This window comes from Topomyia yanbarensis, chromosome 2, assembly GCF_030247195.1.
Source record: "Topomyia yanbarensis strain Yona2022 chromosome 2, ASM3024719v1, whole genome shotgun sequence".
Lineage (NCBI taxonomy): Eukaryota > Metazoa > Arthropoda > Insecta > Diptera > Culicidae > Topomyia > Topomyia yanbarensis.
The window spans coordinates 276146753-276174220 of NC_080671.1; the positions used below are offsets into that span (position 1 = coordinate 276146753).

Here is a 27468-nt window from a genome sequence, read left to right on the forward strand (position 1 = left end):
AACAAATAAATTTATTGTCTCCCGACCAATAATTTTATTTATTGAATTTAATCCATATTTTTATTGAACCTACAAATCTTTTTTCTGCGTGAAAGGCAGATGTTGGCTAGGACAAAATGGCTGTCTAGCAGAGGGCTGCGCTAGCCGCATACAGTCAACTGTCATCAATTATTCAGCAGGGCACAAAAAGGTGAAGAAAACCAAAAATAAGAAGCCAGTTGTCTCGTCCTAAGACAAGACGGGACAAAGAGGGGGTCGTTTTTGTTCCAATTTTACGTCAGAATGTTCCAGCTCCTGCCCGGTCAAACCATTCGGAATTTGATTCGGAATCCTGAATGGAGTCAGCACAGAGAACAGACATCCATGATCGAACAAAAATATTTAAAAAACGTGTGTAAATACGTACGTCTCGTGTCGGATGTGGAGACAGCAATAAAAAACAAACCAGAAGCCGACAACATACGAGCAGAAGTGTCTACAATAGTATCCAATTATGTAAACTATCAGAGCCAACCCCGAACAAAAGAGAACGACTGGATACATAGGGACATTATGAAAAGTAAAAATTTCTTACGAGAGAACCCAAACCTCTACGTAACAAAAGCCGACAAAGGTAACAAAACTGTACTGATATCAGCCACCGAATACCACCAAAAAATGACTGCGATGGTCAACGATACATCGACCTACAAGGAGCGCAAAGATAATCCCTCGAAAAGGGTGTTGAAGAAGCTGAATACCATCGTGAAACAGTGGTGGTTAAATAAACACATAGATACGGCAACCAAATACAAACTTAAAGTATACCACTGCAACCCACCGCGGGTCTACGGTCTACCGAAGATACACAAGGAAGGCCGCCCTCTTCGACCTGTCGTTTCCACCATCGGCTCAGCCACCTATCGCATGGCTCAATACTTAGCAGGAATACTGAACAATTTGGTAGGAAAAACCGAATACCATGTTCGCAATAGTTTCGACTTTGCAGAAGAGGTATCCAAGGTGCGGGTACCGGACGGATGCGTCCTTTTTTCGCTAGATGTGATTTCTCTTTACACAAACGTGCCTGTAGAAAAGGTATATGAGTGCGTAGAAGAGAGATGGCATGAGCTGGACCTCATAACGACTATACCGTGGGACAATTTCAAACAAGCGATGAAAGCTGTCCTGGAAGCTTCCTTTTTTCAATATGATGGGAAGTTTTATGACCAGACATTTGGTGTGCCAATGGGATCACCTTTATCTCCTGTTGTCGCGAACATAGTGATGGAAAAGTTGGAAAAAGATGCTATCGAAAAGCTGAAACAGAAAAACATATCACTAGTAGTATACCGGCGCTATGTGGATGATTGTTTTGTTGTAGGACGAGCTAACGAAATCGAAACTGTCGTTCGAACGTTCAACGAGCAACATAATAACATCAATTTCACTTGTGAAATGGAAGAACGTGGTCGCATTCGTTTTTTGGACCTTATGCTGCCTAGAGAAGGAGAAAAAATACAGAAAGCATGGCATCCGAAACAAAAAACTGGACGATACCTAGACTACACTTCGGAGAGTCCACACACTCATAAGAAAAATACTGCAATTGCACTCTTTGACAGAGCGCTTAAACTGACGGATACGGAGAAACGAGAAGAGACCATTAAAACAGCATTAGACATACTACGCAGCAACAACTATCCAGAACATTACATTAGACGTATTTTAAAACAACGAGTAGATCTACTATACAACACGATGAAAACCAGGGGAACAGAAGAACGAACAACAAAATACGCATCTATTCCGTACATTCCCTGCTTAAGCGAGAAGATAGGGAAGCTTCTGCGCAAGAATGACGTCACAGCTGCTTACAAACCAACGAATAAAATTAAAAGTACCGTATTTACCATGCTGAAGGATAAGATACCTAAGATGCAACAAACCAACATAGTGTACAGTATCCCTTGTGGCGTCTGTGACAATAAGGAGTACATTGGGCAGACATCACAGACGCTAGAGAAGCGCATAACACAACATAAAAATTCTATACGCACAAGAACGTCGTGCACGGGTCTAACTCAACACACGACGGAACAGGGGCATCATTTTGATTTCTCCAAAACACATGTGTTAGAGAGAGTCAACAACGAGGCCAATAGACTAACAGCAGAAGTTCTTCACATAAAACTGAGAGAGGAGAGCGCAGTGAACCTACAGCGTGATGCCGCCAGTTTCTCCTATGCATACAACGGGCTTCTCAACAAACTGCGGTCTACGCAGCACGGTAAGCGTGGTCAGCAAAGAGAGACGCCACGAACGTGAGAGAGAAATTTAAATTTAGTTTTATTTGGACAGTCCCGCGAGCGAGAAGCGAACGGGCTTAAATGTAAGTGGTCTTGTGGAAAAAAAATGTGTCTTGTTAAATTAATTGTATTTTCGTATTTAATAAATAGTTCTGAGGATGGCCGAAGAATGAGTAGGCTGAAACGTAAACAACGGAAATAGTTTTATTATATTTTTCACCGAACAACATCAACCGAAACCAGTAAGCAGAATCGAACGGTGACCAAAGCTGAAAACAAAAAAAAAACAAACAGTTTATTGCATTTTGCAAACGTCATTTATTGTTATTGGTTTCTTAAAAACTATTGATCAAAATAATATATTCTAAAAACATCAAAACACAATCCAAATGCTTGTAACATGCTACCGTAGTATAAAAAATAACCTCACATTGAATTCAAACTTTTGACACTTTGCTTAATATAGTTTCGTTACCAATGTCATCATGACAATCTTACAGCTTTAGCACCCAGTTAAGCTCAGCCGGAAATGAACCGGAATTCTGGCTGGTTCCAGTTCGTATTCCGACTTCAGTGGCTAATTAGAATCGGTTGTGTTACTGGAGCCAGAATACGAACTGGAACCAGCCAGAAATCCAGTTCAATTCCGGCTGAACCACAACTTTTTTTATCGCTACTCCCCCGGTACGTGAGTCTTCGAAAAAAATTCTTCAGTTAAAACATGTTACGTAACGTCGGTGACTACGAAAGTAAACGAAGAGAGACAATTACGCAGTGTTCAAATTTAACGGTAAAAATTTGTTGCCTTCCTTTAGCGGAGAAAGTTATGTCTTATGTGTAATATAACTTGTTTTAGTTTAGTGCTAGGGCGTTTAGTGACAACGGTTTGCCTTGCTCTCTTGGTTCGATCTCGACTATAGGTTCTATCTCTCGATGCTGAATCATGGCAGCTAGCAACGGAATTATTCTTCAATGTGAAATTTACCCAACAGTACCAGAATATAATATTCGCGCAATCAACGAATTTGCGTCGGAGTCAGTCGAAACTTTTCATAGTTTGGATTGATACCGTTTCCGAGCTAGTGCTTTTTTAAAGATATCTGATGAGTCAGAATTTGTAATTCCGGACATATTCTCTTGTCTAGTGCGTAATTCTACTGGATCGTTGATCGACTTTTAACAATCGCACCGGGAGGTTGCTGATCTAGCTCAGTGCCTTCAAGTTTTACGGTAAACTTAAAAATTGCTGGGTGACTTGGTTTCTAGCTTGAGCGCAAAATAGTGGTTTCCTTTCTGCTAACAATGATTAGGTTTGTTCCAGTACACGGAAGTCACTCCCTGTTGCTCCGGAACAAAAAATTCTTGCTCCTTTTCACTCCGATTTGCTACCAGAAGAAAGAAAAGAAAAGAAGATAATACAGGAACGATTTTCTCCCTGTTTTCTCCGGAGTACTTCCAGTTTCTCCTGGTACTGGAACAAACCTATTGCTACCAGTGTTCTCTTGCGGCAACGTTGGTCCATCACAGAATCTCTTACGTTTGTGCGGTCCTGGTGTTTTCTGAAAAGAGGAAATAAATCACTATTACAGCAAAATGGTGAATAGTGGGACGAAATTCTTGAGCGTTTTTTCAAAAAGTCATATCTGCAATGAGTTACTCTATTTGTTTACTTTCTCTTCTGTTAATAATTCGGTCACTTTAACATTTATCCCTCAAGTCTGGTCATAATATGCTACTTAAAATCACCGTCTTTCGATCTGTACTGTAAAATAAGTGAAAAGCGTTATAGTGACACCGTAAAAATCGAAAGAGAAAGTAAACAAAGAGAGTAACTCATTGCAGATGTCTTTTTGAAAAAATTCTCATGCGTCAAAATATTCGTAAACAGGCGTGTGTCATGAATGCCACCAGTATATTAACCACAATCATAGTACACTCAAAAAAGTAAACGTTATGCCTATTGGTTTATAGATTTTTGCACTATTGCGGAAGCATACGTTTACGACACTATTTACTGGCACATAAACCTAATGTGTGTATTTACAATAAATATTAATCTTACATTCACATTTCATAATTATTAGGCACATAAAACCCCATTCTATAACAATATGCACATATAACTTATGTGTGTGCATACATAGTTTATACAATTGACACATAGAAGGTATGTGTGCGCACGATAACAATAGCATTTCTTCTTCATATGAATTTCAAGCGGCTTGAAACAAATAGAATTAACGTTTCGATTTTTTTAGTGTACTTTTGTGCAGAGAATATTGTAACAACATAACGATAAAGTCAAAATAACACCTTTCCGATCCGCTTTGGCAACGGTTCAGTACCGTGCACGAATGCCAATATTATTTTACACGCTTCAAATGTGAGCACACTTGTCCGGGACGGTGCCATGCCGGACAAGTGTGAATGCTCGCTTTTGATTTGTATGAAAGAATTGGGCTAAGACGGCTATGTGAAACCAGTAGATTTGGCCATCACCTAGTGCCGGTCGCGTGGAAATTTTCCAAACCTTGGGATAGGAATACCTGTAACTACAATCTCTCGGGACTCGTGGTTCCTAGGGCTGTGATTCCCGTACGATATTGAATCGTTAGTGCCACCATTTCACCAGAATAATAGTTCCGATCAACATAGTCATCAATTGACAGCTATTTGGCATCCATCCTAAAAAAATATGATCGTGAAACTAGCTGTGCACAAACTTACGAAACATTTTACCTATTGTATATTTCACTCCCTTTCCAGTACTCCCTCTTTGCCTTGCATACTATGGCTTTGGCCAGTTATGTGCACTAAATAACGGCTATTCCGTGTATGTTGAAAGACACCATGTCAGTGGCATTGCTCGAAAATATGCAAATAAATCCTTTGATCCGGACGCTAGTTTCTCTCCCAATACCAGGATATCAGCTCCAAAGCTATTTTTCGAGTGTACGTTAGTCTTGAAGATGACAAGCAGCAGTATTTTCACGTTTTGATGTCGCGAACTAACTTTTTGCGACTGCACAGAAATAATGAAAAAACTTATCTCGCAAACGCATGAAGCGCTTCAAATGACTGTCATTCGAGCCAGCCCAAACACTGGAAACAGATGAAACACGAATGATCAACTACTGTTAGTTGAGATGATAATAATAAGAACCATCGTTTACTTTGTTGGGTGCAAATAATTCATATGGCGTTATGTCTATTCTTCGAATATCACAGACTGTTCATTCCAATACAGACATGAAGTCATTCGATCTTGAATCCACCATTTTTTAGATGATTGCCATTCGAAATCGTCAACATTGAGTTTTTATGTCGTTCAAATGACAAATCATATGCTATATCGCAACAATTTTTGTTCAGTGTACGCAATGTTACTGCAGGAATAGCGAAATGATGTTTGGCAGTGTTGCTATATTTATAGGAAAATAATGTAATTACTTTTGGCATATAATATTATTATCGTTAAAAGAGTAAAAATGAATAGATGAAGCAGAAATTATGCGACAAAGTAGAACAAGTATCTACCACACGTTTGCCGTATACGTGGTTAATTATTTTAAACAAAAATAAGACACCAAACCGTAATCTGAAATTTGTCAGAGAATGGTTTCATCAAACCTTACTAAACACCCATGACATGGAAAAACGGTGCCCTTTATGAATATAATGGAGTCAAGATACAAAATATTGCAGGCATAAAATCAGCCCTCTGTCAAAGACGACGTCTCTGTGCAGCCAGCATCACTGCCATGGAAATCAAAACATTAACTTTGAAACGATTGATTAAAAGCTGTAATTAGTTACTAAACGTAGTTTTTCTGAATAATATGGTGTTAAATCATCCCACAAGATGCAAAACGTCGTGTGGAATGCTTGAATGTCGTGTATAGTGCCGAATATAATTCTTTGTTTGGGGCTTTATAGCTATAACGTCCCACACTGAAAATCAAAGTTACCTATTTTTGAGTTAAATTTGCTCACTGCGAAGTTTATACATGGGAAACACAAAATTAGGTAGAAATTTGAACATGGCGATTACCCATAATTTGAGTTGGTCGCTGTGAACTTCGTGTTGGGTAGGAATTGAATAACAACGTCTACTCAAATTCAAGTTCACCGCTTCGTACTTATATTTTGGGTAGCCCATTTCAAACAAAGTAGTATCACGCTCGTAAAAAGTTACTCAGATTCTGAGTACTTTTAACTCAGTTTTGAATGATGTTCGTAAACGTCAAAAATTGAGTTGTCATGTATAATATCTCTGAGTAACTCTGACTCTATTTTTGGGTATTACACAAGAAACCGTTTTGGAGTTACCAAACGGAAAAGCCGTTTCTCGCCAAGTTAAAAATTCCAAGCGTCATCCGCCATTTTCCATTAGTAGGTACACGCTCGTTTAGTTATCGCTCATCACTTTTTCACAAATAAAAATTTGTTCAAATATTTATAATAGTTGAAGCTAGAGTTGTAGTGTGTAAAATACATTTTAATTGAAAGAGTGGATTTGAACAACCAGCATGCAGAAGATTTCGGAAGAGGTGGATGCTGAAACTGCAATGAAGTTGCGAGGTAATATTCACGTTATATTATATATATATATATATATATATATATATATATATATATATATATATATATATATATATATATATATATATATATATATATATATATATATATATATATATATATATATATATATATATATATATATATATATATATATATATATATATATATATATATATATATATATATATATATATATATATATATATATATATATATATATATATATATATATATATATATATATATATATATATATATATATATATATATATATATATATATATATATATATATATATATATATATATATATATATATATATATATATATATATATATATATATATATATATATATATATATATATATATATATATATATATATACTGGAAAAAAAGTGTAAGGTTTCAGGTTTCTCATGCCATGTGCCAAATTGTGGGAAGATGATTCCTGGACACGTGGATGAATTGAAGGAACACTTCCGGTTGGTACACAATTTGAACACCAGCAAAGCAGCCGCTCAACCTTTCCTTTGTTCAGAATGTGGTTCACTGTACCAGAGGTTTAAGAGCTTGAAACGGCACATAGAGAGTGTTCATCCACTAATTACAGAAAATTCTACAAATATTTCATACGACCATGACGCTGTTGAACAAATTCAAAATAATCATCCGGAAAATATGCTCGTAGATGATGATTATCTGTTGAGAATAACGAATACTATATTCTTTAAAACGGCGCCGTCGTTGGATGAAATTACTAAGAAAATTAGTAAATTCGCCACAGATTTGCGAAAAGATGTATCTCTTCCCGAGACAAAAATCAAAAAGTTCTTACAGGTTACCTCGAATCTTATAGAAGATTACGAGTGTTACATGTTGAATCTATTCAGAGAATTTTTGAAATCGAAGTCGATCCCATTAAACGATACCGACGCTTTGAAATTTATAAACGACGCATCTTTGGATGGAATTTTTGCAGACGTAGCTTCTCCAAAAGACAACCTAGCATATTTGTCTGGAGTTGCGGGTTGTGCTGTGCCAAACCCTAGGGAAGAAGTCTTGGGAAGAACTAGAATCACTAAAACTGTCCCCGCGATTACCAAACTAGGCAAAAGAAAAAGTGTACAAATAGTGAAAGACGTTGCTCACTATATTCCACTAACCAGCATTTTAGCACTGGTTATGAAGAATCCCGGAGCTCGCAAGATGATAGCAGAAGAAGCAGTGAATGACGATATCTTGTGCGGTTTCAAAGATGGTCAACGTTTCAAAACACACCCATTCCTGACACGGTTTCCCGATGCATTACGACTCTCGCTTCATCTGGACGATGTCGAATATCTGAACCCTTTGGGATCACGCAAATCAAAAAAAAACTTACCAATTTCAGTGTTAAAATTGAGAATCTCCACCCCGCAATTAATTCATCCTCCAACAGGATATATCTAACGCTTACAGTTCGCTCAAGAGATGTAAAAAAATATGGCTACAATAACGTTATGAAACCGCTGATTCAAGATTTGCGTGAGCTTGAATCAGATGATGGTGTTGTAGTACAATATGGGAGTGAAAAGTTTACGATGAGGGCAGTTCTAGTGCATGTTTTGGGGGACACGCTGGCAATTCATGAAATTTTCGAGTTAATGGGGCCCCAATCAAGTCTATTCTGTAGAATGTGCTATGCGACGCGTACTGCACTTCATTGTGGAAACATTGGTGATACCTTCCCTCATCGCACTGAAGAAAGCATACAAGGTGATTTAAATGCTCTTCAACGCGGAACTAAAACACCTTCACAATGCGGAATCATTCGAAAATCAGCACTGAATGAAGTTAAATATTTCAACATAGCGGAAAATAACACGTTTGATCCAATGCATGATCTTTTGGAAGGCGTCGTCATGGTCGTAATCAAATGTGTTTTGAACGAAGCTGTAAATATCCATAAAGTGATAACGATTAGTCAAGTCAACCAAATTATACAGCATTACGAATACGGAATAACTGAATCGGCTGATAAACCTACCGCTAATTTTACTTGCGAGAAGTTAAAAGCACGTGGACATGCTATTCCTCAGTCAGCTTCGCAATGTTGGCTTCTCCTTCGAGCATTCCCTTTTATGTTCAACCAGATTCTCGGATTTAATTCAAATTTATCATCATTGCTTAGAGCTCTCATGAAAATAACTTATTATAGTTTCTCCAATAAGCTAACATTGAATCAGATTAACGATCTGGAAAACGAAATCGAATGTTTTTACAAGTTGTTCAAATCCTGCTTCCCTGCCATCAACCCTACCAATAAATTCCATCACATCTCTCATTATCCCTACATAATTCGTCAGGATGGGCCAGTTGTTAATCATAGTTGCTTACGCTTCGAAGCGAAATTCAAGGAGTCGAAATCCCAAGCGAAGACATGCAACAATTTCATCAATTTAACAAACAGCTTTGCTAAGCGCCTGAATCTAGCACAGATAACCACTATTCTTGACCATTCATACGAAATTGGTACGGTAGATATCGTTTCGTCAAAGCACATACACAAAAAATCTCTAAGTAATTTACTCCTGATCCGGGATCTACCAGATTCAATCAAATATATAAACCATATGAAAATAAATAACACAAGCTTTCGGCCGGGACTGATAGCGAAATACCAAGTATGCAACGAAATGTCCTATGGTTTGATAATAGATATATTGCAATCGGATAATCAAATTGTTTGCCTAATACAACATCTCGAATGCGAATATTGTTTACAATACAACAGTTACAAACTCAAAACTGACAGTCAAGTTATTCGCATATCACACAAGAACTTGCAAACGAAAAAAACATACAACTTATGGAGTATATACGGAGATTCAGAAGAAAACTACTATATAAGTTTGAAATATGTAGATAGTTAGTAGGGAAATAAACTTGGAAATAAATTTATAATAAAATCAAGAAGGTAGTGCAAACAACTTGAGATGTCACTTTAAACCTTTATATATACTTATTCGCTCTTTTCAGCCCAAAAAATAAACGATCAGAACCTAGTTCTGCTCAACGATGCCGACCTAGTTGAAATGGGGATAATCGAAAAAGGATCCCGTCTAACAATTCTTAACATAATAAAAAACTATAGTTCTGAAGCTAATCCGACCAAAGATAAAATTGATGAGACTTCCACTAATGTTCAAAATTTGGTAAACTTTCTACTATAATTACTGTAAGCGCTTGTCGTACTATACATATTTAACGTTTTCAGATTAACCGTTCGACATTCGAAGATGACGCAAAATTCCGAATGAAAATTTTGTATCCAATTTTGGATCAAGGGATCGTACCAGATAAGGACGGTTTAAATCATCTTACACGAGTCGCATGCAAGCAAATGGAGACTCAAATAATGGACGGTCAAAGGCAAGTAGAAAGTTTTATTTGTTACTCTACTAGTGCATCAAACTATGAACACTCCTTAAAGTGTGATAGAATGAATTGTTTACATTGAACCGCACGAGTCTCTCCGCTAGAGCAACCTTGCGGCGAAATGCGCAATGCCTATACATATTTATAGGGCTTACGGCCAATTTCTTTATCCTCGCTTAAATTTTAAACCGGGTTCACCAGTACGTTTAAACCTGGTTAAGACGTTAGGCGAGAATGAAGAAATCGGCCCTTAGTAGTCCTTCGAGCAAATATGCAGGTGATCTAACACTGTCTATGAGCAGAGAAAAGCAATGCCTTTCGTTGTGAAGCTTCTATTTCAAAAAACATCGTAGTCAATCAGTATCATGCATTATTACTTCATTGAGCCTATGAAACTATGAAGTATGCATAGTAATGAAGCACGGCCAAACAACTTCACTTCTGATTATAAATATAAAGAAATGTATGAAACACAGTACAAACTGCTAGAGGAAACCACATAGTTATCAGTTCTTCGCATCCTGATTTCAATATTGACCATTCTTTACACATCTTCAATCTGGTTCGATTTATAAACTTCGGCATAAGAACGTACATGCGTCTTTGACGGTGGTACTTAGAAAGCGTAATTCGTCATGTTCCGGCACAAAATTATAAAGACGACCGACGACGACGAATTATAATAACTTAAACATTTAAACCAACAGAATTTAAAGGTATACAATTTCTGTTTATAGCGAGCGTGTTTATTTGTTTACATATACAGTTCAATCGTAAATCGACCAAAGGGTCTAACTAAGCCGCAATGTCGTTGAATCGAGCAACAGCGATGCCAGATTTACAGACTGTGGACAGATTTGCTGCACTGAGAAACAAAAATATGCAGAATTAGCATACTTTCATTCCCGTCTCTTTTGCTGTAATTCTCGACGAACATATGATTACGGCCTAAAAGCCAACCGTCAAAATCCACTTTGAATGGAAATTCCAGACAAACCGTTACTAGTCGAACACAGCTCACAACAGTTTATGAAAGAGAAAACTTTTCTCTTTCGTTTACTACCAACATCTGTGATTGGCGTGTAACGGTTTGTCCGGAATTTCCATTCAAAGTGGATTTTGACAGTTGGCTTTTAGGCCGTAATCATATGTTTGTCGAGAATTTTCATGCATTTTCTAGCATATACTTCTAGTAAATATTCAATGAGTGGATAGACCGAATACGTCCAATGCACAAAATTTGCAGCAGAAGAAACGAGAGGCAGATCAAAAAGTATGATATCGGTGATTAAAAAAAAGTTCTGCGTATGCCTGGTCCAGACATTTACAGACTTTTAAAACAGTAATAAACTGACCGATTTTCTTCAGAAAATAATAGATGTGTCCCAGCATGCAAAGAATTACGAATCAAATACCGTTCATACTTTTACCATTTAGATTTTTTTTAAGAAATTTAGAACTTAATCTTTCACGGAATCTTTTTGGTCTTTTTCGGAGTAACGAACCAATGATCTCTAAATGCGCAGGTATCCTTCTGTTGATCAACAGCATGCGGCAGCTGTTCAAATCGTAAAATTATTTCCACAACTTAGTAATACGCGAGTCACACCAACTGCTCCTGATGAGGTTTGTTATTCTATGCTTATTTAATTTCTCTAATATAATTATAATTATTTTCATGCTAGTCATTTTTCTTTTGGCGCAACGGAGGCAAGGAAAAGGGTGCTCATACTGGCATGATATTTCATCGCATCCGGAATGTCATCAAACAGCTACCTGCAGGAAAACATAAATATAATCGAGGAACTATGCCTGTAGAAGAGTCCGTTTCAACTGAACTTGTAGAGCGGGCTCAATTGCTCCGAGTAATGCTTGCATCGGCATCAGTAGCAGAACATATTTGTGATGAAATGGACCGATGCTTTCCAGTCCTCAAACTGTTATTAAAAGAAAAGAAACCCGTTAATGATATCTTGGATATGTTTCCACACCTGTGTTCATATGAAGGATTGGTGGTAACATGTTTATTTTTTATTATTTACTATTTCACTTTATGGTATTCACGGAACATATGAATATTTATATCATATCACTTTTTCTAGATTCGTCAAATGTTTGAGAGATTGTATCCTAACAGAACAGAAGGTCTCAAAATCGAGGATGTCTTCTCTCAGTGTCTATCTTATTCACCGTCCAGATTCTCTAGAGTAGAAGATGGTGAGATATATTTTTTTTTAATTTAGCCCAAAGGTCTGTCATAAAATTTTAAATTTGTAAAACTATTCACAGATCACATTCGAGGATGCTTGAGAATAATTTCTCATATGCCAATTCGCGGACAAAAAAGAACGCTGGTAGGCTGTCCAACTGTAGGCGAAGAACATTCGGCTTCAATTTTAATTCGTTGGATTGGGGTAAATGCAATATAATATACATAAGGTTAGATGTAATGATTTTATATCATCATTAGGAGTGCTTAGATACATACGTGGCATCCCCCGCAACTGATTCCAAACTACACATGGTGTGCGTAGCAAGCCCGATGAAAAGAGGAAATTATGCCGTCATTTGTGAGAAAAAAGTTATATTCGAGACTAACAATTCTATTCATGCAGTGGAAATTTTATTCAAATGCTACGCAGTTCTCGGAGTGGAGGTGCCACCTAATTTTAGAATGTTTTGGGACTTTCTGGCATGTGCCATATATAATATAATTCCGCACAGTCAGAGGACAACTGTGAATAGACTCGTCCAAACTTTTATTGAAGTTTCCCGCGCACGTATTGACAACAAATAAAAGGACAACTTTTTTATACAATACTTACTAAAAACCATAAAATTTAATAAACAGAAGTTTCTTTAATTATTATTGTAAAAATATTCCATAAGAAAAGAAAGACTGCATTGTGTTGTATCCAAAACAAAATTTTGACGGCCAATTTCTTCACTGGATGTAAACCGGTTTAGTTCCAGTTCAAATGCAACAATCGATCATGAACCAATTTAAATAGGAATCGGTTGTTGCATTTCTTCTTACAGAAACCATTCAGAATTGCAAGTCATAATCCGGATGTTTCTCAGTAAAGTTCAGTCAGAAATGAGCCGGAATTCCGGCTGGCTCCAGTCAGTATTCCGGCTCCAGTGACACAACCTATTCTAACTAGAATCGGTTGTGTCACTGGAGCCGGAATACTGACTGGAAACAGCTGGAATTCCGGCTCATTTCCGGCTGAACTTTACTGGGTTTTAATGAAATATTGCACTCATAAATTGGGTAATATTCTACCCAAAAACTGAGGAATTACAACTGGCTTTGTTGTCTACTCAAAAATTGGGTAAGCTTCTGCTCATAATATGAGTAAAAATCGATCAATTTTTGGTTTTGTTGAAGTTCTACTGAACCCAAAATTTGAGTAATGTTCAACTCAAAGTCTGCGTAATAATTACTTAATTTTTGGTTTTGTTAAATTTGTACTGAACTCAAAATTTGAGCAATGTTGAACTCAAAATCTGAGTACTAGTGAAGCACTTTTGGGTTTAGTGTAGATAATATTGTACTCAAAAACCGAGTAATAATTACTCAGTTTTTGGTTCATGCTGGCTTACTCAAATTTGAGTAACTCCGGAATTACTCAATTTAAGGGTTGTTCCACTTTATCTGGAAATGGGTGGGATTAAACTCATTTTTGAGTAACTTTTTACGAGCGTGTAGGTAATGTTTTTGACAGCCATTGTTATTGTTGTAAATAAAATTGCATGAAGTGGCTCTGTAAAAGAATGGTAATTATAATGCGTAATGCAATAATTTCAATTAAAATCATGATTAATTTATTTCAGCCTAGAAACTTAGGATAAAGCAATTAGCGCTGGATCTAAAACATGAGTCGGTGAGTACTGAAACGTTGTTTATTTTTTGATTGTGGGTTCATGTTGAGTTGCTCATATCGTTTAAATAGCGGCCACCGCATCATTCCGAAACCCGATCGGACCTCGAAAGACACATTGAACTCATAATGACGAAATCGCCATAAGATAAGACGTTGATGATTCATATTTTTTGGAAATGTCTGAAATGCATATCGCTAGAGTTAAAATAGAATATAACTACTAGAGGGCAATTGCAGCGGCTAGCGGTGATTAAATATTTTCTCGCTCTTACATATGATGGGGCCCATTAGATTGACATTTGTTGCCTCTGACACACGCAGGTTAAAGTAATGAGTAACAATAGCAGCTACAAAGTGATACAGTTTGGCAATTATATACCAAATGTTCCAGGCTGCAACAATTCTACCCTATTGTTTCGAGTCTGTTGATCAAAAGCAGGCAAAAACCTCAAGCGGTGTGAATTTAGTAAACGGGGTAATTCTAAAAGATGCGACGAAATTTTGAATGATAAAAGGTCGAATATAGCAAATGATTGAATATAATAAAGGTTCCAATGTTACTAAAGGTTTAATGAAACAAAAGTTTAAAATTAAAAAAAAAGAATAATGTATTCTCACCGTTATGACGCGTTACCTCACCTAGTTTGGTGAGGTGAGAGCGAAAAAGCGATCACCGCTGTCACTTAGGTGACTATAGTCACCCAAGGTGACAGATGTCACCTGGCAAAGCGATTCTAATAATCATTTTGAGTGACGACGGCCACCGTAAGATGGAAAAAGTGACTAAATTCTCACCTAAAAATGTAGGTGATTAGAACCGAAAAGTGTTGCGTTTGCTTTCAGATTTTTTTTTTAATTTTCGGGTAACATTTCCTTTTGGATAATGGCACTTGGGAAGTTTCTGAATGACTAAAATTGACGATAGACGTTTTTTTGAAATTCAAGAAGGCGGCTTAGGCTGCGTTTACGTAGCGATGTAGATGCATGCATTTGCGATGCAAGCATGTAACGCACATCAAAAATAATAATTTATTTTTTCTCCAGTGTTTTTCTCGCAGTTCCAGTAGTTTGCCTCTTTGTTTTTCTCTCTCGTCCGCCATCTCTCAAAGCAACAAAACGTCATCCGCAGTAGTCAAAATCGCAAAAAATAAGACTTATACTATTAGTATTTAATATTATCTGGAAAAGTGCAAATAAAAAATTCTGTAATCCGGGCGATGACCGATCGAATTGTGCATGTCGGAACGATCAAGGAACGGATCACCGGTGTGGAGCTTTCGGTGAAAACCATTGAGAAGAATGCGAGGATGAACTGTATCAAGCTTCGAAGGAGTTTGGATCCTTGGCAGAAGGAAGATATATGGCCAAGGGACAAAGTATTACCGATTCGAAGAAATCGAAGGCCCCTTAAATTCATACTTATGTGTGTCGCAAATAAGTTGCTGGAACTTCGTGACGAATTTCTTTAGTAGGCACATCAATTTTTCGGAAAGTTCGATTTCAAAAGGTCAATGTTTACTGTGTCCTTAACATGAACTTTTGCGAGTTGCATCGGTACTCCAGGGTGATATTTTTCTATGCTAAAGGTCGCTGTTGTTTTAAGGTGCCAAAAATCTGCAAGTGCATCGTTTTGCTTGAGAAAGCGGTATTTCGTATTTGTTTTTGTGGTATTACTCGTATTTGTTTATTAACTTTACGATAACTGTCGACATATGCCTTAACTCAGGTGAAGGAAGGAATCCGTATTCATGTCGGCAACTCCAAAGCTGGAAAGTCAAAATTAATTTGGTAGAACACTAACCCTAGAACGTTGTACTTGCGTTTTCCACCCTAGAACGTTGCACTGGGGCACAATGGCTTTACCACCTTTTCCTACTCTTACTATGAACTCTAAATTGAATTATGGTTAGGGTAAATGCCAAATTCTCGTCTTCACACGGCTCCAAAGATGGCGTGGGGTACATTTGTACCCCAGTGCAACGTTCTAGGGCTAATACAGGTTACGATTATTTAATTAGGCACTTTTTTATATCTTTATTTTAGAGGCTTTGAGCTGGTTAACCTCTTGTAAAAATTAGGAACGTTAAGAAAATTATTCTAAATCGATTATCATATTCTCCCTGCAAGACAATATTCGATGTTTTATGAATTAAGTTTAAAGGTAGCTCTCCATGGTTGGTTGAATAGGAGACCCGAGTTTTTCGGCTTCAAGATCGGCGGTCTCAGCTCAGTTCCAAAGTGTTGTCATATTTTTATTTCTCATATGGTCTATGTTTGTCGAGATATATTTACATAGGCGAAGAACTTGGCTGTCTATTTGCTGCAAAATTTCACTTTTACTAAAGTATCACGAAAATTCATGTACTAATACTTCAAAACTAGGGTATGGGATCTAGAAATTGGAATAGATCTCGATCATAAGCTCTAGCAATGCATCTAAAACATAAACATGAGAATTGGTCTCCGGAAATCAACTATCAAGGGGAATTAATCCAGGTGAGCTACGTTCAAGGCTATCTACTTATGCTCTTCCTAACTTGGAAATTAAAATCTGGTACCGTAGATTTAAACTTATACGTATAGAACTTGGGATCAGCGATTCTGAATTTTTAACTTTGAACACGGCATACGAAACCTAATACCTGGGATCCTACACATGAGATTGATATCTGATAAATAAAATTAGACTAGGACATTGATTTTTGAAGTTTGAGTGTGAGATTGAAACAGAACTTAAGATTTAAAATGAAAAATTTTGGATCTTAAACATAAATTCTAACAGTGTAGATCATGTACTTTGAGCAAAGGATTTGTAATTGTGAACCGCACGGAACAACGGTACAATTGGATAGCCATATAGCCCTCTCTGCAAGTAGTCATAATCTCGAGAGTGATAACTATCGAGGTATACTGATCCTCAATACCGCCTATAATGTTCTTTCGTCTGATCTGTTAAACAGACTGCGCCAAATCCCTTGTCGGCAAAATAAAACATGTAATTTGTTTATTGGGGGCTTTAACCAAATGATCATTCGCCCGTATGTAAAAGCATTTTTCGTATAACGATGTATGGGTCAATATCTGGCATAAGAATAGGCCCAGGCATCTCACTAGTTTTTGATGTTAGATGAATTGAAAAAGGAAGATATAAGCACTTTTTAATTTGTGCTATACGAAGATCTTGTGTGCAAAGGAATGGAACTACCATCACGCGATTTCACATGCTTCTTGGCTTTGCAGATGACATTGAAATTATTGGAGTCGACTGCTGCAGAGCAGTAGAAGAAATGTAGGTATTTGTAAAGGGAGGTTACGCGAATCAGACTGACTTGAAACTCTGACAAGACAAAGTATAGGGATAAAAAAGAGTCAATTCGAACGGTGTCGATTCCGAAGTGTAAATGATTTGGGGAGCGATAAGAGATTGTCGACGAGTACATGTTCATATATCTTAAAACACTAGTGACATGTACTGGCTATGGCGAGAAAAAGATTCGTGTTGCGGATGCGAATAGGACTTCCAACGATTTGCGTTTTCAGCTAAAATCGCATTACCGACCAAGCATAAAACTAGGTATATATTGCGCACTTCCCACTATCCTGGACTCCGCACTTTCAAAGTGCGAGTGATCAAACTGCTACTGAAAACTGCGAGCTGTCAAAACACATGTATTTCAAGTGATAGAGATGGTACTTTCATAGACAGACCAGTCAAACTAACCAGTCTATAAGAATTGAATAGAAGAATAGTAAGTGCGCAATGCGGTTTTAATCCAGTTTCTAGTGCCACAAGCAACACAACTCACTGATACTTCCTGTTATTTCATACAGCCAAGAGATGTGCAGAGTCCCTAATTTCCCCCGGTTTCAATCCCGGTAATATTCAATCATCATTTGCCAATCTCTTGGATGCTCGATTCCATGAGTCAAGTTGCATCATAAATAATTAGCCTTAAGCTAAGTAAGTTTCATTAACGCTGCGCCTTGTATACGCGAAGGCAATGTTTAATAACAACAAAATTGTTTGATTACGCCGCGACCCTACTGTAGCAGGGGCATGGCATCACCTTATGGAGCAGTCCATTGTTTTTAATTGAATCGGCCAGCGACCGACAGTTCTAGAGAGAGCTTTAGAAATGCTTTTAAAAAACTTCGTGCATTTCTCTCAGAGATGCGCGAAAGTGATCTAAACCCGCGTTGTTAAAAAGTCTTTTAAACCCGAGTTAAGAAGTCAGTCGTTTAAGTTGCTCTCGCCCGGCCGCGTCAGGTCAGTCGTTTAAGTTGCTCTCGCCCGGCCGCGTCAGGTCAGTCGTTTAAGTTGCTCTCGCCCGGCCGCGTCAGGTCAGTCATAATAAGTTAGTTAGTGTTCGCGCGTAGTAGGCGCGCGCGTGTCAGTCAGTCGATAAGTTAGAGTTAGCACGCGAAAACCGGGGTGCGTCGTAAAATTAAGCGGAAAATTCGACCGTATGTATGTATGAAGGTGTATCGCAAAACTAATAAAGGTAGTGAAACTTAGTGGCTTTTCTGTGCGATATTTGTGCGAAAGAAAACGAAATAGCTTACGTTGGACCGAGTCCGGTAAGGCAAGTCTGTAAGGAAAATCCACCCTGCTCCCGTCGTACAAAACCAGTGGCCACCGGCCGGCTACGCTACAGATGTGAACGTTAAAAGAGACCAAGTATACAATAAGCGAATGACGAATCAATATTATGTTCAGCAGAAAATTGTATTGTTTATTGGGCTTTAACCTTGATGCCATTCGTGCCCTTTCAGCAGAAAACTTGGATAGATGGGCGAGCGCTTAATCAACACCTATGTTAATGTTCGTGAATGCCTCCGTCAAACAAGATGCAACTAATTTTTACGTTCCATTGACGTGCTGTATCGGTGACGGAAGCTCTACGTATCATGTAAATCGTACGAATCAGATAAACAGAACGGTGACTGATAATGAAAGAACCTATATGTTTGACAAAGCTGTTTCGTATAACGCTAGATACCTCAAAATCATGCATCAGAGTAGCCGGTGAGACCTTCAACTCGATTGCGGCATTAGATGGATTGAAGTAAGGTGATATACTCTCATATTAGTAATACGAAGATGCGGTTGACGAAACATCACATGCTTCTCAGCTTCGCGGACAGGTTGGGTGTCGTATGCAAAACAGTGCATTAAAACGCCCTCTGTGACTACAATTGAAGATGAATGCGGAGAAAGTATAGTTCGTGCCTAACCACTAAAAACATTCCTTACTTTTTTCGCCCTTCTTCCCTACGGTACTATACCTAGAAGTATTACTTCGTGGGGTGAGGGGGAGGGGGCTCGTTGTGGTTTCGTCGCATCTCTTTCTTCTGCTCTATCTCGGATTTGGTTGACATTTGAGCCTTGATTTAACTCTCGACTCCTCTCTTGCTTCTTGCCTCCATCTATTAGGTCACCGTTTTAGCTCTCGTCCCCGTGAGCCGTTTAGATGCTGATTCCATGAGACTTATCACGATCTACTCGGATAGTCCCCGACGGCGAACCCACCTTACTCCGACCGCTAGTTCTCCGTCGGAGGAATTTCTAGCGCCACCGATACCCGCTTCCTTGAGCCATTTACCTCCCAGTTTTATCGAGATCTACGCGGATATTATCTGGCGGTGAACTACCCTACTCCGACTGAGAGTTTTCCGGCAGCGAAGTTTCTCTCAGTACTTGTGTTTGTTTCGTGAGCCAATTAGCTCCCATCTTTGTCACGATTTAGTCGGATAATCCACGATGGCGAATCTGCCCCACTGTGAGTTTCTCGGCGGTAGATTTCTCCCGATACCGATGTTCGTTTCCGCGATCCATTTAGCTCCCTGTTTCGTCCCGATCTACTCGATCTAGTCCCCGGCGGTGGACCTGGCCTACTCAACATGCCAGCCAATAGGTGCTGCGGTCCATCCAGCGATTCCGGGTGAAGCTATACGACGTGGTCTACTCGGCCTAATCCCCGGCGGTAGATCTACCCAACTCTCGAGCAACACTGTAGGCTGTCGAGGTCGTCTCGGCGATTTCGGTGAAGCCTGGGCTCCGATTCTCTGTCTGTGTGTGTATGTGTGTGTGTGTTTTTTAGAATAGAAAACTTCCAAAAAAGCCCTGAGTAAGCAGGAAAAATGTACAAAACCCAACGTCTCAGGGAACGGATTTGGGCTGCCACCCGACCCGTAAAAACCACTGCTGTTGCCCAGAACCGGATTCCTTCCCGGCACAACCTTACGGCATTACTTTGGGGAGGGGTTTTTTTGTGCATAGCACCCACTCTAATCCAACTACTTAGTGGTTAGATCATTCAGTAGGGTCACAGCACCACTCCTCGGCACACCACCAGTTCTCGACCATCCACACAGGCTGGCAGTTTCTGCATGGCTGTCGGAAAGCTAGCTGTGGTTCGAAACTTAGTGCTCTTCCCCTATGTAAACAATCTGGGCGGCAAACTTCAAATTGTCTAATTTACCGAGCCCTTCGGCTCCCTTGTGCTACTCAGCACCACGACTCGGCCTCCTTGTGCTATTCAGCACCGCAACTCCCTTCTCGTACTATTCAGCACCACTTACTCGTTAAGCTCCCAACTTGTTACGCGGATTACTCGTAATTCATCCGAAACCGAGCCAGCCAACTAGGTGTTGAGGTCAGTTCGGCTATTCCAATGGACCAGGGCGTCCGGTTCGCTGACACCACAACGACCCGCGTTTGGTGGTGTCCCGTCGCGGTCAACTCAGTCTAGGCCCCTCTGCGGTGAATCTAGCTTACGCCGACGGAGAGTTCCCCGACGAAATGGTATTATTATGGGTTCTCCCGATCCAATTCATGGTTTTCGTTATATATCTCGGGTCAACCGATATAGTACCGTGGTCGGTCCAGCGATTCCGGGTGAAGCGTGGCGTCCGGTTCGTTGGCGCCCCGGCGACCCTTACCCGGTGCGTTATCGCGGTCTACTCTACTAGTTCCCGGCGGTGAATCTAGCTTACTCTGGATAAGTTTCCCGGCGGCAATTGGTCTCCCGAAATCGTTTCTCGCTGTTCATCACGCCACTTCTGCTGTAAGGCAGTCATGATCTGCGTCACCATTCTATTGACAGCGTTCCACGTGTTTACGTCGCTTATCATTTTATCGATGACATTATCCGGGTTGATGTCCGGCCCTCCCATTTCGAGCATCTCTCTGCGTCGCTTCGAACCTCTGACCAGGGATGCCAAGTATTTTTCAGAGAAGTCTGGATTTTTTTTTCGAAAAAGTCTGGATTTGTCTGGATGGTCAATTTACTAATGAGCGCCCGAAAATAAAAGTCGCAAGGATAGAATATGCTTCGCAAAACCCGTTCCAAATTCATTAGAATATAAAAATCGGAAATAAACTTCAAGCGTAAAAATCGGACGGAGTTTCTTCAGCATAAGAATCGCTTAGAAAATGTTCACCCGCAAAACTCGGTAAGAATGAGCCTCCAGTATAAAAACCGGTTAAAAATAAATAAATCGGTCGCAGGAGCATCCGTATATCGTGATTTTCAAGATTAAAAGTCGGTTAACAAAAACATTGTAAGAATAGGACATATTTTCTTCCGGTTTTATACTGAAGGTTTTTTTTATCCGACTCTTGCAGAGGAAAGTCCCAGTTCGATTTTTATACTTGAAGTTTTATATCCGGTTTTTATATTCTAATATTATAATTGAAACGGGTTTTACGAAGCATGTTCTGTCCTTGCGACTTTTATTTTCGGTCGCTCTAATGAAACGTTAACAATATATCTCGGCTTTCTGAAAATTCATTAGTTGCGCCGCCAATCTGACCAATTTAAAGGCTTAATTTACAGCATAAAGCATATGAATTAAATTTGAGTCTGAGCTTTCAGTATCTTGCATTACTGAACTTTAAGCTGATTAAAACTCAACAAAATTTATTCACATTTAGCGAAAAAAAAAAACTTTGCTGCATTGTGTTTCCAGTATATCTAAAAAATTTTGTTTTAGAAATCGTATGTCAAAAAGCAGTTCAAAAATCAACTATGCATTCTTGTAACTCATTTTATTTTCGAAATTGTCTTGATAAATCTGGACAAATTATAAAATTCTGGATCAGACAAACATAAATCTGTATGTCTGGATGACACTTAAAAATCTGGATGAATCCAGATAAATCTGGAAGGTTGGCACCCCTGCCTCTGACATTCAAAGACCACATGCTCGGGTGTCTTCTCGACGTTCTCACACTTCGGCCACATCGGTGACGTTGCGTGCCTCAACCGATGAAGATATTTCCTGGCCCGACAGGAGTTCACCTCTCCGTGGTTTCTATTGACCCACGTGGACAGGTTTGGGATGAGGCGGTAGGGCCACCTTCCTTTTTCTGTGCTGTCCCATTCTGCTGCCACCTTGCTATCGAATCGATTCTCACCATCTTCCTCACGATTCTATTATTTCTCCAATTGTAGCACTCGATATCCTCTGCCAGGGTGATGCAGATGGAGATCATCCCAGCTTTAATGGATACTGCCATCGATGACATGGTTCTGTACGCAATCGCGACTCGTACGGATATAAGCCGAAATGTCCTGTTCAGCTTTTCACAGCTCCGCTTGGTTTTCAACGCAGCATTCCTGGCACGAACCCCATATCGCAGTATCGATAACGAAACAGTAGATAGCAGACGTCTCGTGCTGCTTCTCGGACCGCTGACGTTTGGCATGATTATCGTTATTGCGTACGTTGCCTTCGCCGACGTTTCGCAGGCGTAGTCGACGTGGTTAAAGCTCAATCGGTTGTCGATTATCACTCTCAATTACTTCAGTGCACGCTTCGATGCAATCCCGGGCCTTCCGACGTCGATCCGTATCTGCTGAACCGCTTTGCAGTTGATGACCAACAGCATCTCCGTCTTGTGGTGGCCTATTTGCAGCTTGACCCCGTTCACCCAGCTCTCGATCGCGTCTATTGTATCCGTCACCAACACCTCTACTTCTCGGTTCAGACAGCACTAAGCCACCCTACGTTTCTTCGGACATGCCGCAGACTCAGGTGATTCACATTTCAAAATGCCAAAATATTCTGACTGCTACGGTGGAAGACAAAAGGTTAAGTCTTCGGGAAACTCTAAGCTTGCTCATATGACCCTATCAAACGCTTTTCTAAACGTGCTTCCTTCAACTTCTTGCTCTTTCTAGAGTACTATGGCTCTTAATATTGAAAAATACTTCACACCTTCCAGTGCCTTGCTAATTAAATGTCGTTACAACATAAAAAAGATGCTCCTTTACGAAATCCGAACTGCATCTTGGACAGTCGGCGCTCACTCTCTGTACATTTCGTCAACCTGTTAAGAATGATTCTTTCCAGGAGTTTTCCGAGTGTATCCAGCAGACATATTGGTATAAACGAGGCCGGATCGCCCGGTGGCTTCCCTGGCTTCGGCAGCAACATCAGCTTCTGTACCTTCAGTATTTCGGGGAAGTTGGCTTCATTTGAACACTTCTGCTGCTCCATCCTGAACATGTCCGTATATGCCAGGATCGCAGCTTTCAGCACCACGTATGGTATTCCATCCAAACCGGAGGCTTTCTTTGATTTCAGGTGCTTTGATGCTTTTGCGAGATCATCGTTAGTTACTTCCGGATCATCCGTGTTTGCTCCTTCTTCTTCGCCGTACAGTATCGGCAGCCAAATAGTTGGATCGTGCTTCGAGAAGAGACCTTCAACGCTTATCTTTAGCTTACCCAATTCGGCTGGCGTCGTCGAGCCCTTCATTTTCGTCATCACGACTCGGTACGCGTCGGTCCAGGGATTGGCGTTTACTTTTCGGTACAGCCTCCTTGTGGCAATCCGACTTGCTAAGCCTGATTTCCCGTTTTAAAGCGGCCCTAGCTTCCCGAAACGCTGCCTTGCGCTCTTCTCTATCTGGCTCCGATATTGCTTTCTGAGCTCGCCTTCTGGCTCCGAGACAAGCAGCGCGTAGCGTACTAAGCGTCTCGTTCCACCAGTAAACTGGAGCGCGTTCTCGGTCCCGCCGTTCGATCGACGTGCGGTAAACAAATCATCGCTGTCTGAGTTCCTCCGTATCCTTTGACCGGATCGTCATGTTCTCCTCGCCTAGGTTACACTGCTGCTTCAGTGCACCCTCTCAGCTCGCCATTCGTCGTGATTTCATTTTAACTTCCGCTTTTTCACTTATTGATTTGGTAATAGTATCCTGCAAGGTCGAGCTGTTAATCGTGGGATCCTCCTTCAACTCGAAGAGCATCTCGCCTTTTTGGGTACGCTTGATTCTTACTAAGCTTTCCCTCAAATCCCTCAGCTCCGGGTCCTCTCTGACATTCTTGAGCAGCGCTGCATAAGTTGTTGCGTCATTGGCTTTGACGAGCACGGCTTCTCACTTTGGCGCCTTCTGAAATAGAAAGGTATAGCAATTGCTCTGAAAATCGACTTTTTAACCGAGGACCGAGTGTCATATACCATTCTATTCAGACTACGACAAATGTAAGTATGTGTATGTGCGTCTCTGTGTGCATGTGACCAAAGATTTCTCTCATTTTTCTCAGAGATGGCTGAACCTAACCAACCATTTTCACTAACTTAGTCTCAAATGAAAGATACAACATTCCCATCGGCTGCTATTGAATTTCTAATTCTCGACGGTGGACCTATCCTCCACAACGAGCCGACCGGTAGGTACCGAGGTCTGTGGCCAATTTTCACTACAAGGAAATATTCTCAGAAGATAACTTTTGCAAATGAAACTTTGGGCATTCCATGAAACTTTGGGTTGTCCCCACCATGCTACAACGCCACTGCCAGAAAGGAAGGTGGACCTACCGGCTCATCCAAAATTTGTCGACGTGGGTCAATAGAAAGCACGGAGAGGTGAACTTCCATCTGACACAGCTCCTGTCGGGCCACGGCTGCTTCAGGAAGTATCTTCATCGGTTCGGACAAGCAACATCACCGTTGTGCCGGAGTGTGAGAACGTCGAGGAAACATCGGAGCATGGCGTCGTCGGATGTCCGATGTTCAATGCGACACGCAGGGAGATGCTTGAAACGGGAGGCCCGGACATGAACTCGGATAATGTAGTCTACTAAATGATAAACGACGTAAACACGTGGAACGCGGTCAATAGAGTAGTGACGCAGATCTTGAGCAACAGTTTCGGGAGAACAATCACTGTCGGGAAACTTTCTGCCGGAGTTGACGAGATCCACTGCCGGGAACTAGTCGAGTAGACCGCTACAGATCACTGGGTATGGGTCGTCACGGTGCCAGCGAACCGGACACCACGCTCCACCCGGAAACGTTGAGGGTGTTTTAGAACTTATCTCTATAAAAAAAGAAACACATACACACACCGACATAAACATATACACATTCAAACAAACGGAAGAGACTTTGTTGGCTTATTGATCTAAATATATGTGTTCCAGTCCAATATCGCTAATACCCACATCGAAAAGCTTTGGTTCATCTTATATTTCAGACAATTCAACCAAGGCTTTCTAGTAGATGCCAAAGCGAACTTTTTTTGGGTACCAACACTTCAGACATAGCATGTCTGGGTGCACGCCGAGAATTGTTCCACAAGGTCTCGGCTAAAGGATTGTTTCCGAGCCCAAGGAAGGCCAACATTCCTGTATGCTTGTTCTGATATGTCAAGATATTCCCTATATATCCCTTAGCAGTTTTTAAAATTAGTTGATATCCAAATTTAGCTCTTTTTCTCTCGTCTTTTTCAGAAATTTCCGGTCCCCCTGTTTTCATGAAATCGAAGATCTGCGGCAGATACCAGGAACTGCATCCTCTTCAGCAGCTGCTACATTTGCGAAAAGCAAAGTGAATGTGAAATGAATCGAGAAAAGAATTGAGCCAAGTTGGCTTAGCCAATTAGCTCCGATTTTGCAAAAATCAACACCATCCAACCAACTCGGCTTGTTGTCGACACGCGCTTCCTCTGTGCATATATTGACTGGTACTGGAAAGCTAAAGCCGCCTGCAGATTCTGGTGCAAGGTGTCTTGGCCGGTTTGGCGGTCCAAGGCATTGATCTTCCGTTTGTCATAAAATTACAAGTTTAGTGTTCTTCCTCGCTTTCATTGTTGTCCCCCCTTTCTCGCATCACTCGGATATGAGCGATCGAGGTGCAAGAACAGAATATGCTTCGTAAAACCCGCCCCAAATATATTAGAATTTGAAGATTGGAAATAAAGTTCAAACGTAAAAATCAGGCGGCGATCCTTCAGCATAAGAATCGCTTAAAAGCTTCTCAACGGCAAAATTCAGAAAGGACCTCCATTATAAAAACCGAATAAAAATATATAATTTGTACGCTGGAGTTTCCGCATACCGTGACGTTCAAGATTAAAAGTCGGCTAAACGTAACTATTTTGTAAGAATCGAATTGCGATTTTTATACTGTATACTTTTTAGCCGACACTTCCAGAGAAAATCCTCAGTCCGAAGTATATATCCGATTTTTACATTTTAATATATTTGAAGCGGGTTTTACGAAGCATGTTCTATCCGTTCGACTTTTATTTTTGGTCGCTCATATGTCCTTCGACTACTGTTCATTTACAATATTAAAATAGTCATTATTCACTTCATTGGTTCTCTAATCAGCAACTCTATTTTTTATTTATTTCGTTCTCAGAGTTCCCTTGTACTGCTTTTAAGGGCCGACCTATACCAGAATGCCACTTGCCACATCACTATGCCTGCGTTAACTGAATTGGAAGGGAAGTGAGAGTGACCCTTCTGACCCCATTTGAAGGATTCACTGCGGGTTCGAGGACAACCCTTCGACCCGGTGCATGATGTTTTGGTACGCTTTGTTCTTCTGGTGGTTAACAACAATCTGTTTGAGATGGCTGCGAAGATAATTTTTTCTCACCGACCATTATTTGTTTGAAATATACCCCGAAAAATCGACAATTTTCAATTCTTGATGTTGGATCAAGTACAGAAAACCATTAGGACAATTGACAAGGAATCAAATCCATTCACAACTGATTTGGCGTACATCCGGTCTTCTCATTTCTCTACGTTATGTCAAAATTACGAAATACGTCTTCTCGCAACACACTGTTACTTTCGCTGGAGCCGGAGTCGTTAGTAATATAATGAATCACAGAAGCGCTTCCGTACAAGATTGATATCGCTAGGTACTCGTTTGAAGCGCAGTTTCAAATGTTTCTTGAAGTACCGATACGCGCGATGAGCGAGCAGATAAATGGTGTAAATGAAAAAGCATTGATCTTGATCCTTTGTGACCTAATGGTAATTCC

General features: G+C 40.0%; 2 protein-coding genes and 2 long non-coding RNA genes across 5 annotated transcripts; 3 read left to right on the forward strand and 1 right to left on the reverse strand.

Annotated features, from left to right (window-relative positions):
• Positions 1 to 225: 225 nt before the first annotated feature.
• LOC131683172 (uncharacterized) lies at positions 226 to 2562 on the forward strand. The gene is made up of 2 exons (XM_058965011.1): positions 226 to 2371; positions 2439 to 2562. The coding sequence occupies exon 1, from the start codon at positions 283 to 285 to the stop codon at positions 2305 to 2307; it is 2025 nt and encodes a 674-aa protein (XP_058820994.1). The 5' UTR covers positions 226 to 282; the 3' UTR covers positions 2308 to 2371; positions 2439 to 2562.
• Positions 2563 to 2607: 45 nt separating this feature from the next.
• LOC131683176 (uncharacterized) lies at positions 2608 to 5673 on the reverse strand. 2 transcript variants are annotated; one of them, XR_009304410.1, is made up of 4 exons: positions 5462 to 5673; positions 5028 to 5390; positions 4835 to 4973; positions 2608 to 3847 (listed from the first exon to the last, which is right to left on the reverse strand). It is a non-coding gene; the product is annotated as an uncharacterized LOC131683176 (long non-coding RNA). The 2 variants fall into 2 exon arrangements; XR_009304409.1 differs by having other exon boundaries at positions 5028 to 5664.
• Positions 5674 to 11324: 5651 nt separating this feature from the next.
• On the forward strand, positions 11325 to 13107 carry LOC131683173 (uncharacterized). Its single transcript, XM_058965012.1, has 5 exons — positions 11325 to 11916; positions 11976 to 12305; positions 12393 to 12507; positions 12580 to 12704; positions 12761 to 13107. The coding sequence occupies exons 1-5, from the start codon at positions 11809 to 11811 to the stop codon at positions 13085 to 13087; spliced, it is 1005 nt and encodes a 334-aa protein (XP_058820995.1). The 5' UTR covers positions 11325 to 11808; the 3' UTR covers positions 13088 to 13107.
• Positions 13108 to 14017: 910 nt separating this feature from the next.
• On the forward strand, positions 14018 to 27107 carry LOC131683178 (uncharacterized). The gene is made up of 4 exons (XR_009304412.1): positions 14018 to 14070; positions 14128 to 14177; positions 25922 to 26253; positions 26835 to 27107. It is a non-coding gene; the product is annotated as an uncharacterized LOC131683178 (long non-coding RNA).
• The last annotated feature ends 361 nt before the right edge of the window (positions 27108 to 27468 follow it).

What these genes read in the sequence shown, in the direction of transcription:
- LOC131683172 (XM_058965011.1), top strand. Translation starts at nt 283, where the DNA reads ATGTTCCAGCTCCTGCCCGGTCAAACCATTCGGAATTTGATTCGGAAT.
- LOC131683173 (XM_058965012.1), top strand. Translation starts at nt 11,809, where the DNA reads ATGCGCAGGTATCCTTCTGTTGATCAACAGCATGCGGCAGCTGTTCAA. An exon ending in GTTCATATGAAGGATTGGTG is followed by an intron (nt 12,306 to 12,392) that starts GTAACATGTTTA and finishes CACTTTTTCTAG; the next exon opens with ATTCGTCAAATGTTTGAGAG. An exon ending in TTTTAATTCGTTGGATTGGG is followed by an intron (nt 12,705 to 12,760) that starts GTAAATGCAATA and finishes TATCATCATTAG; the next exon opens with GAGTGCTTAGATACATACGT.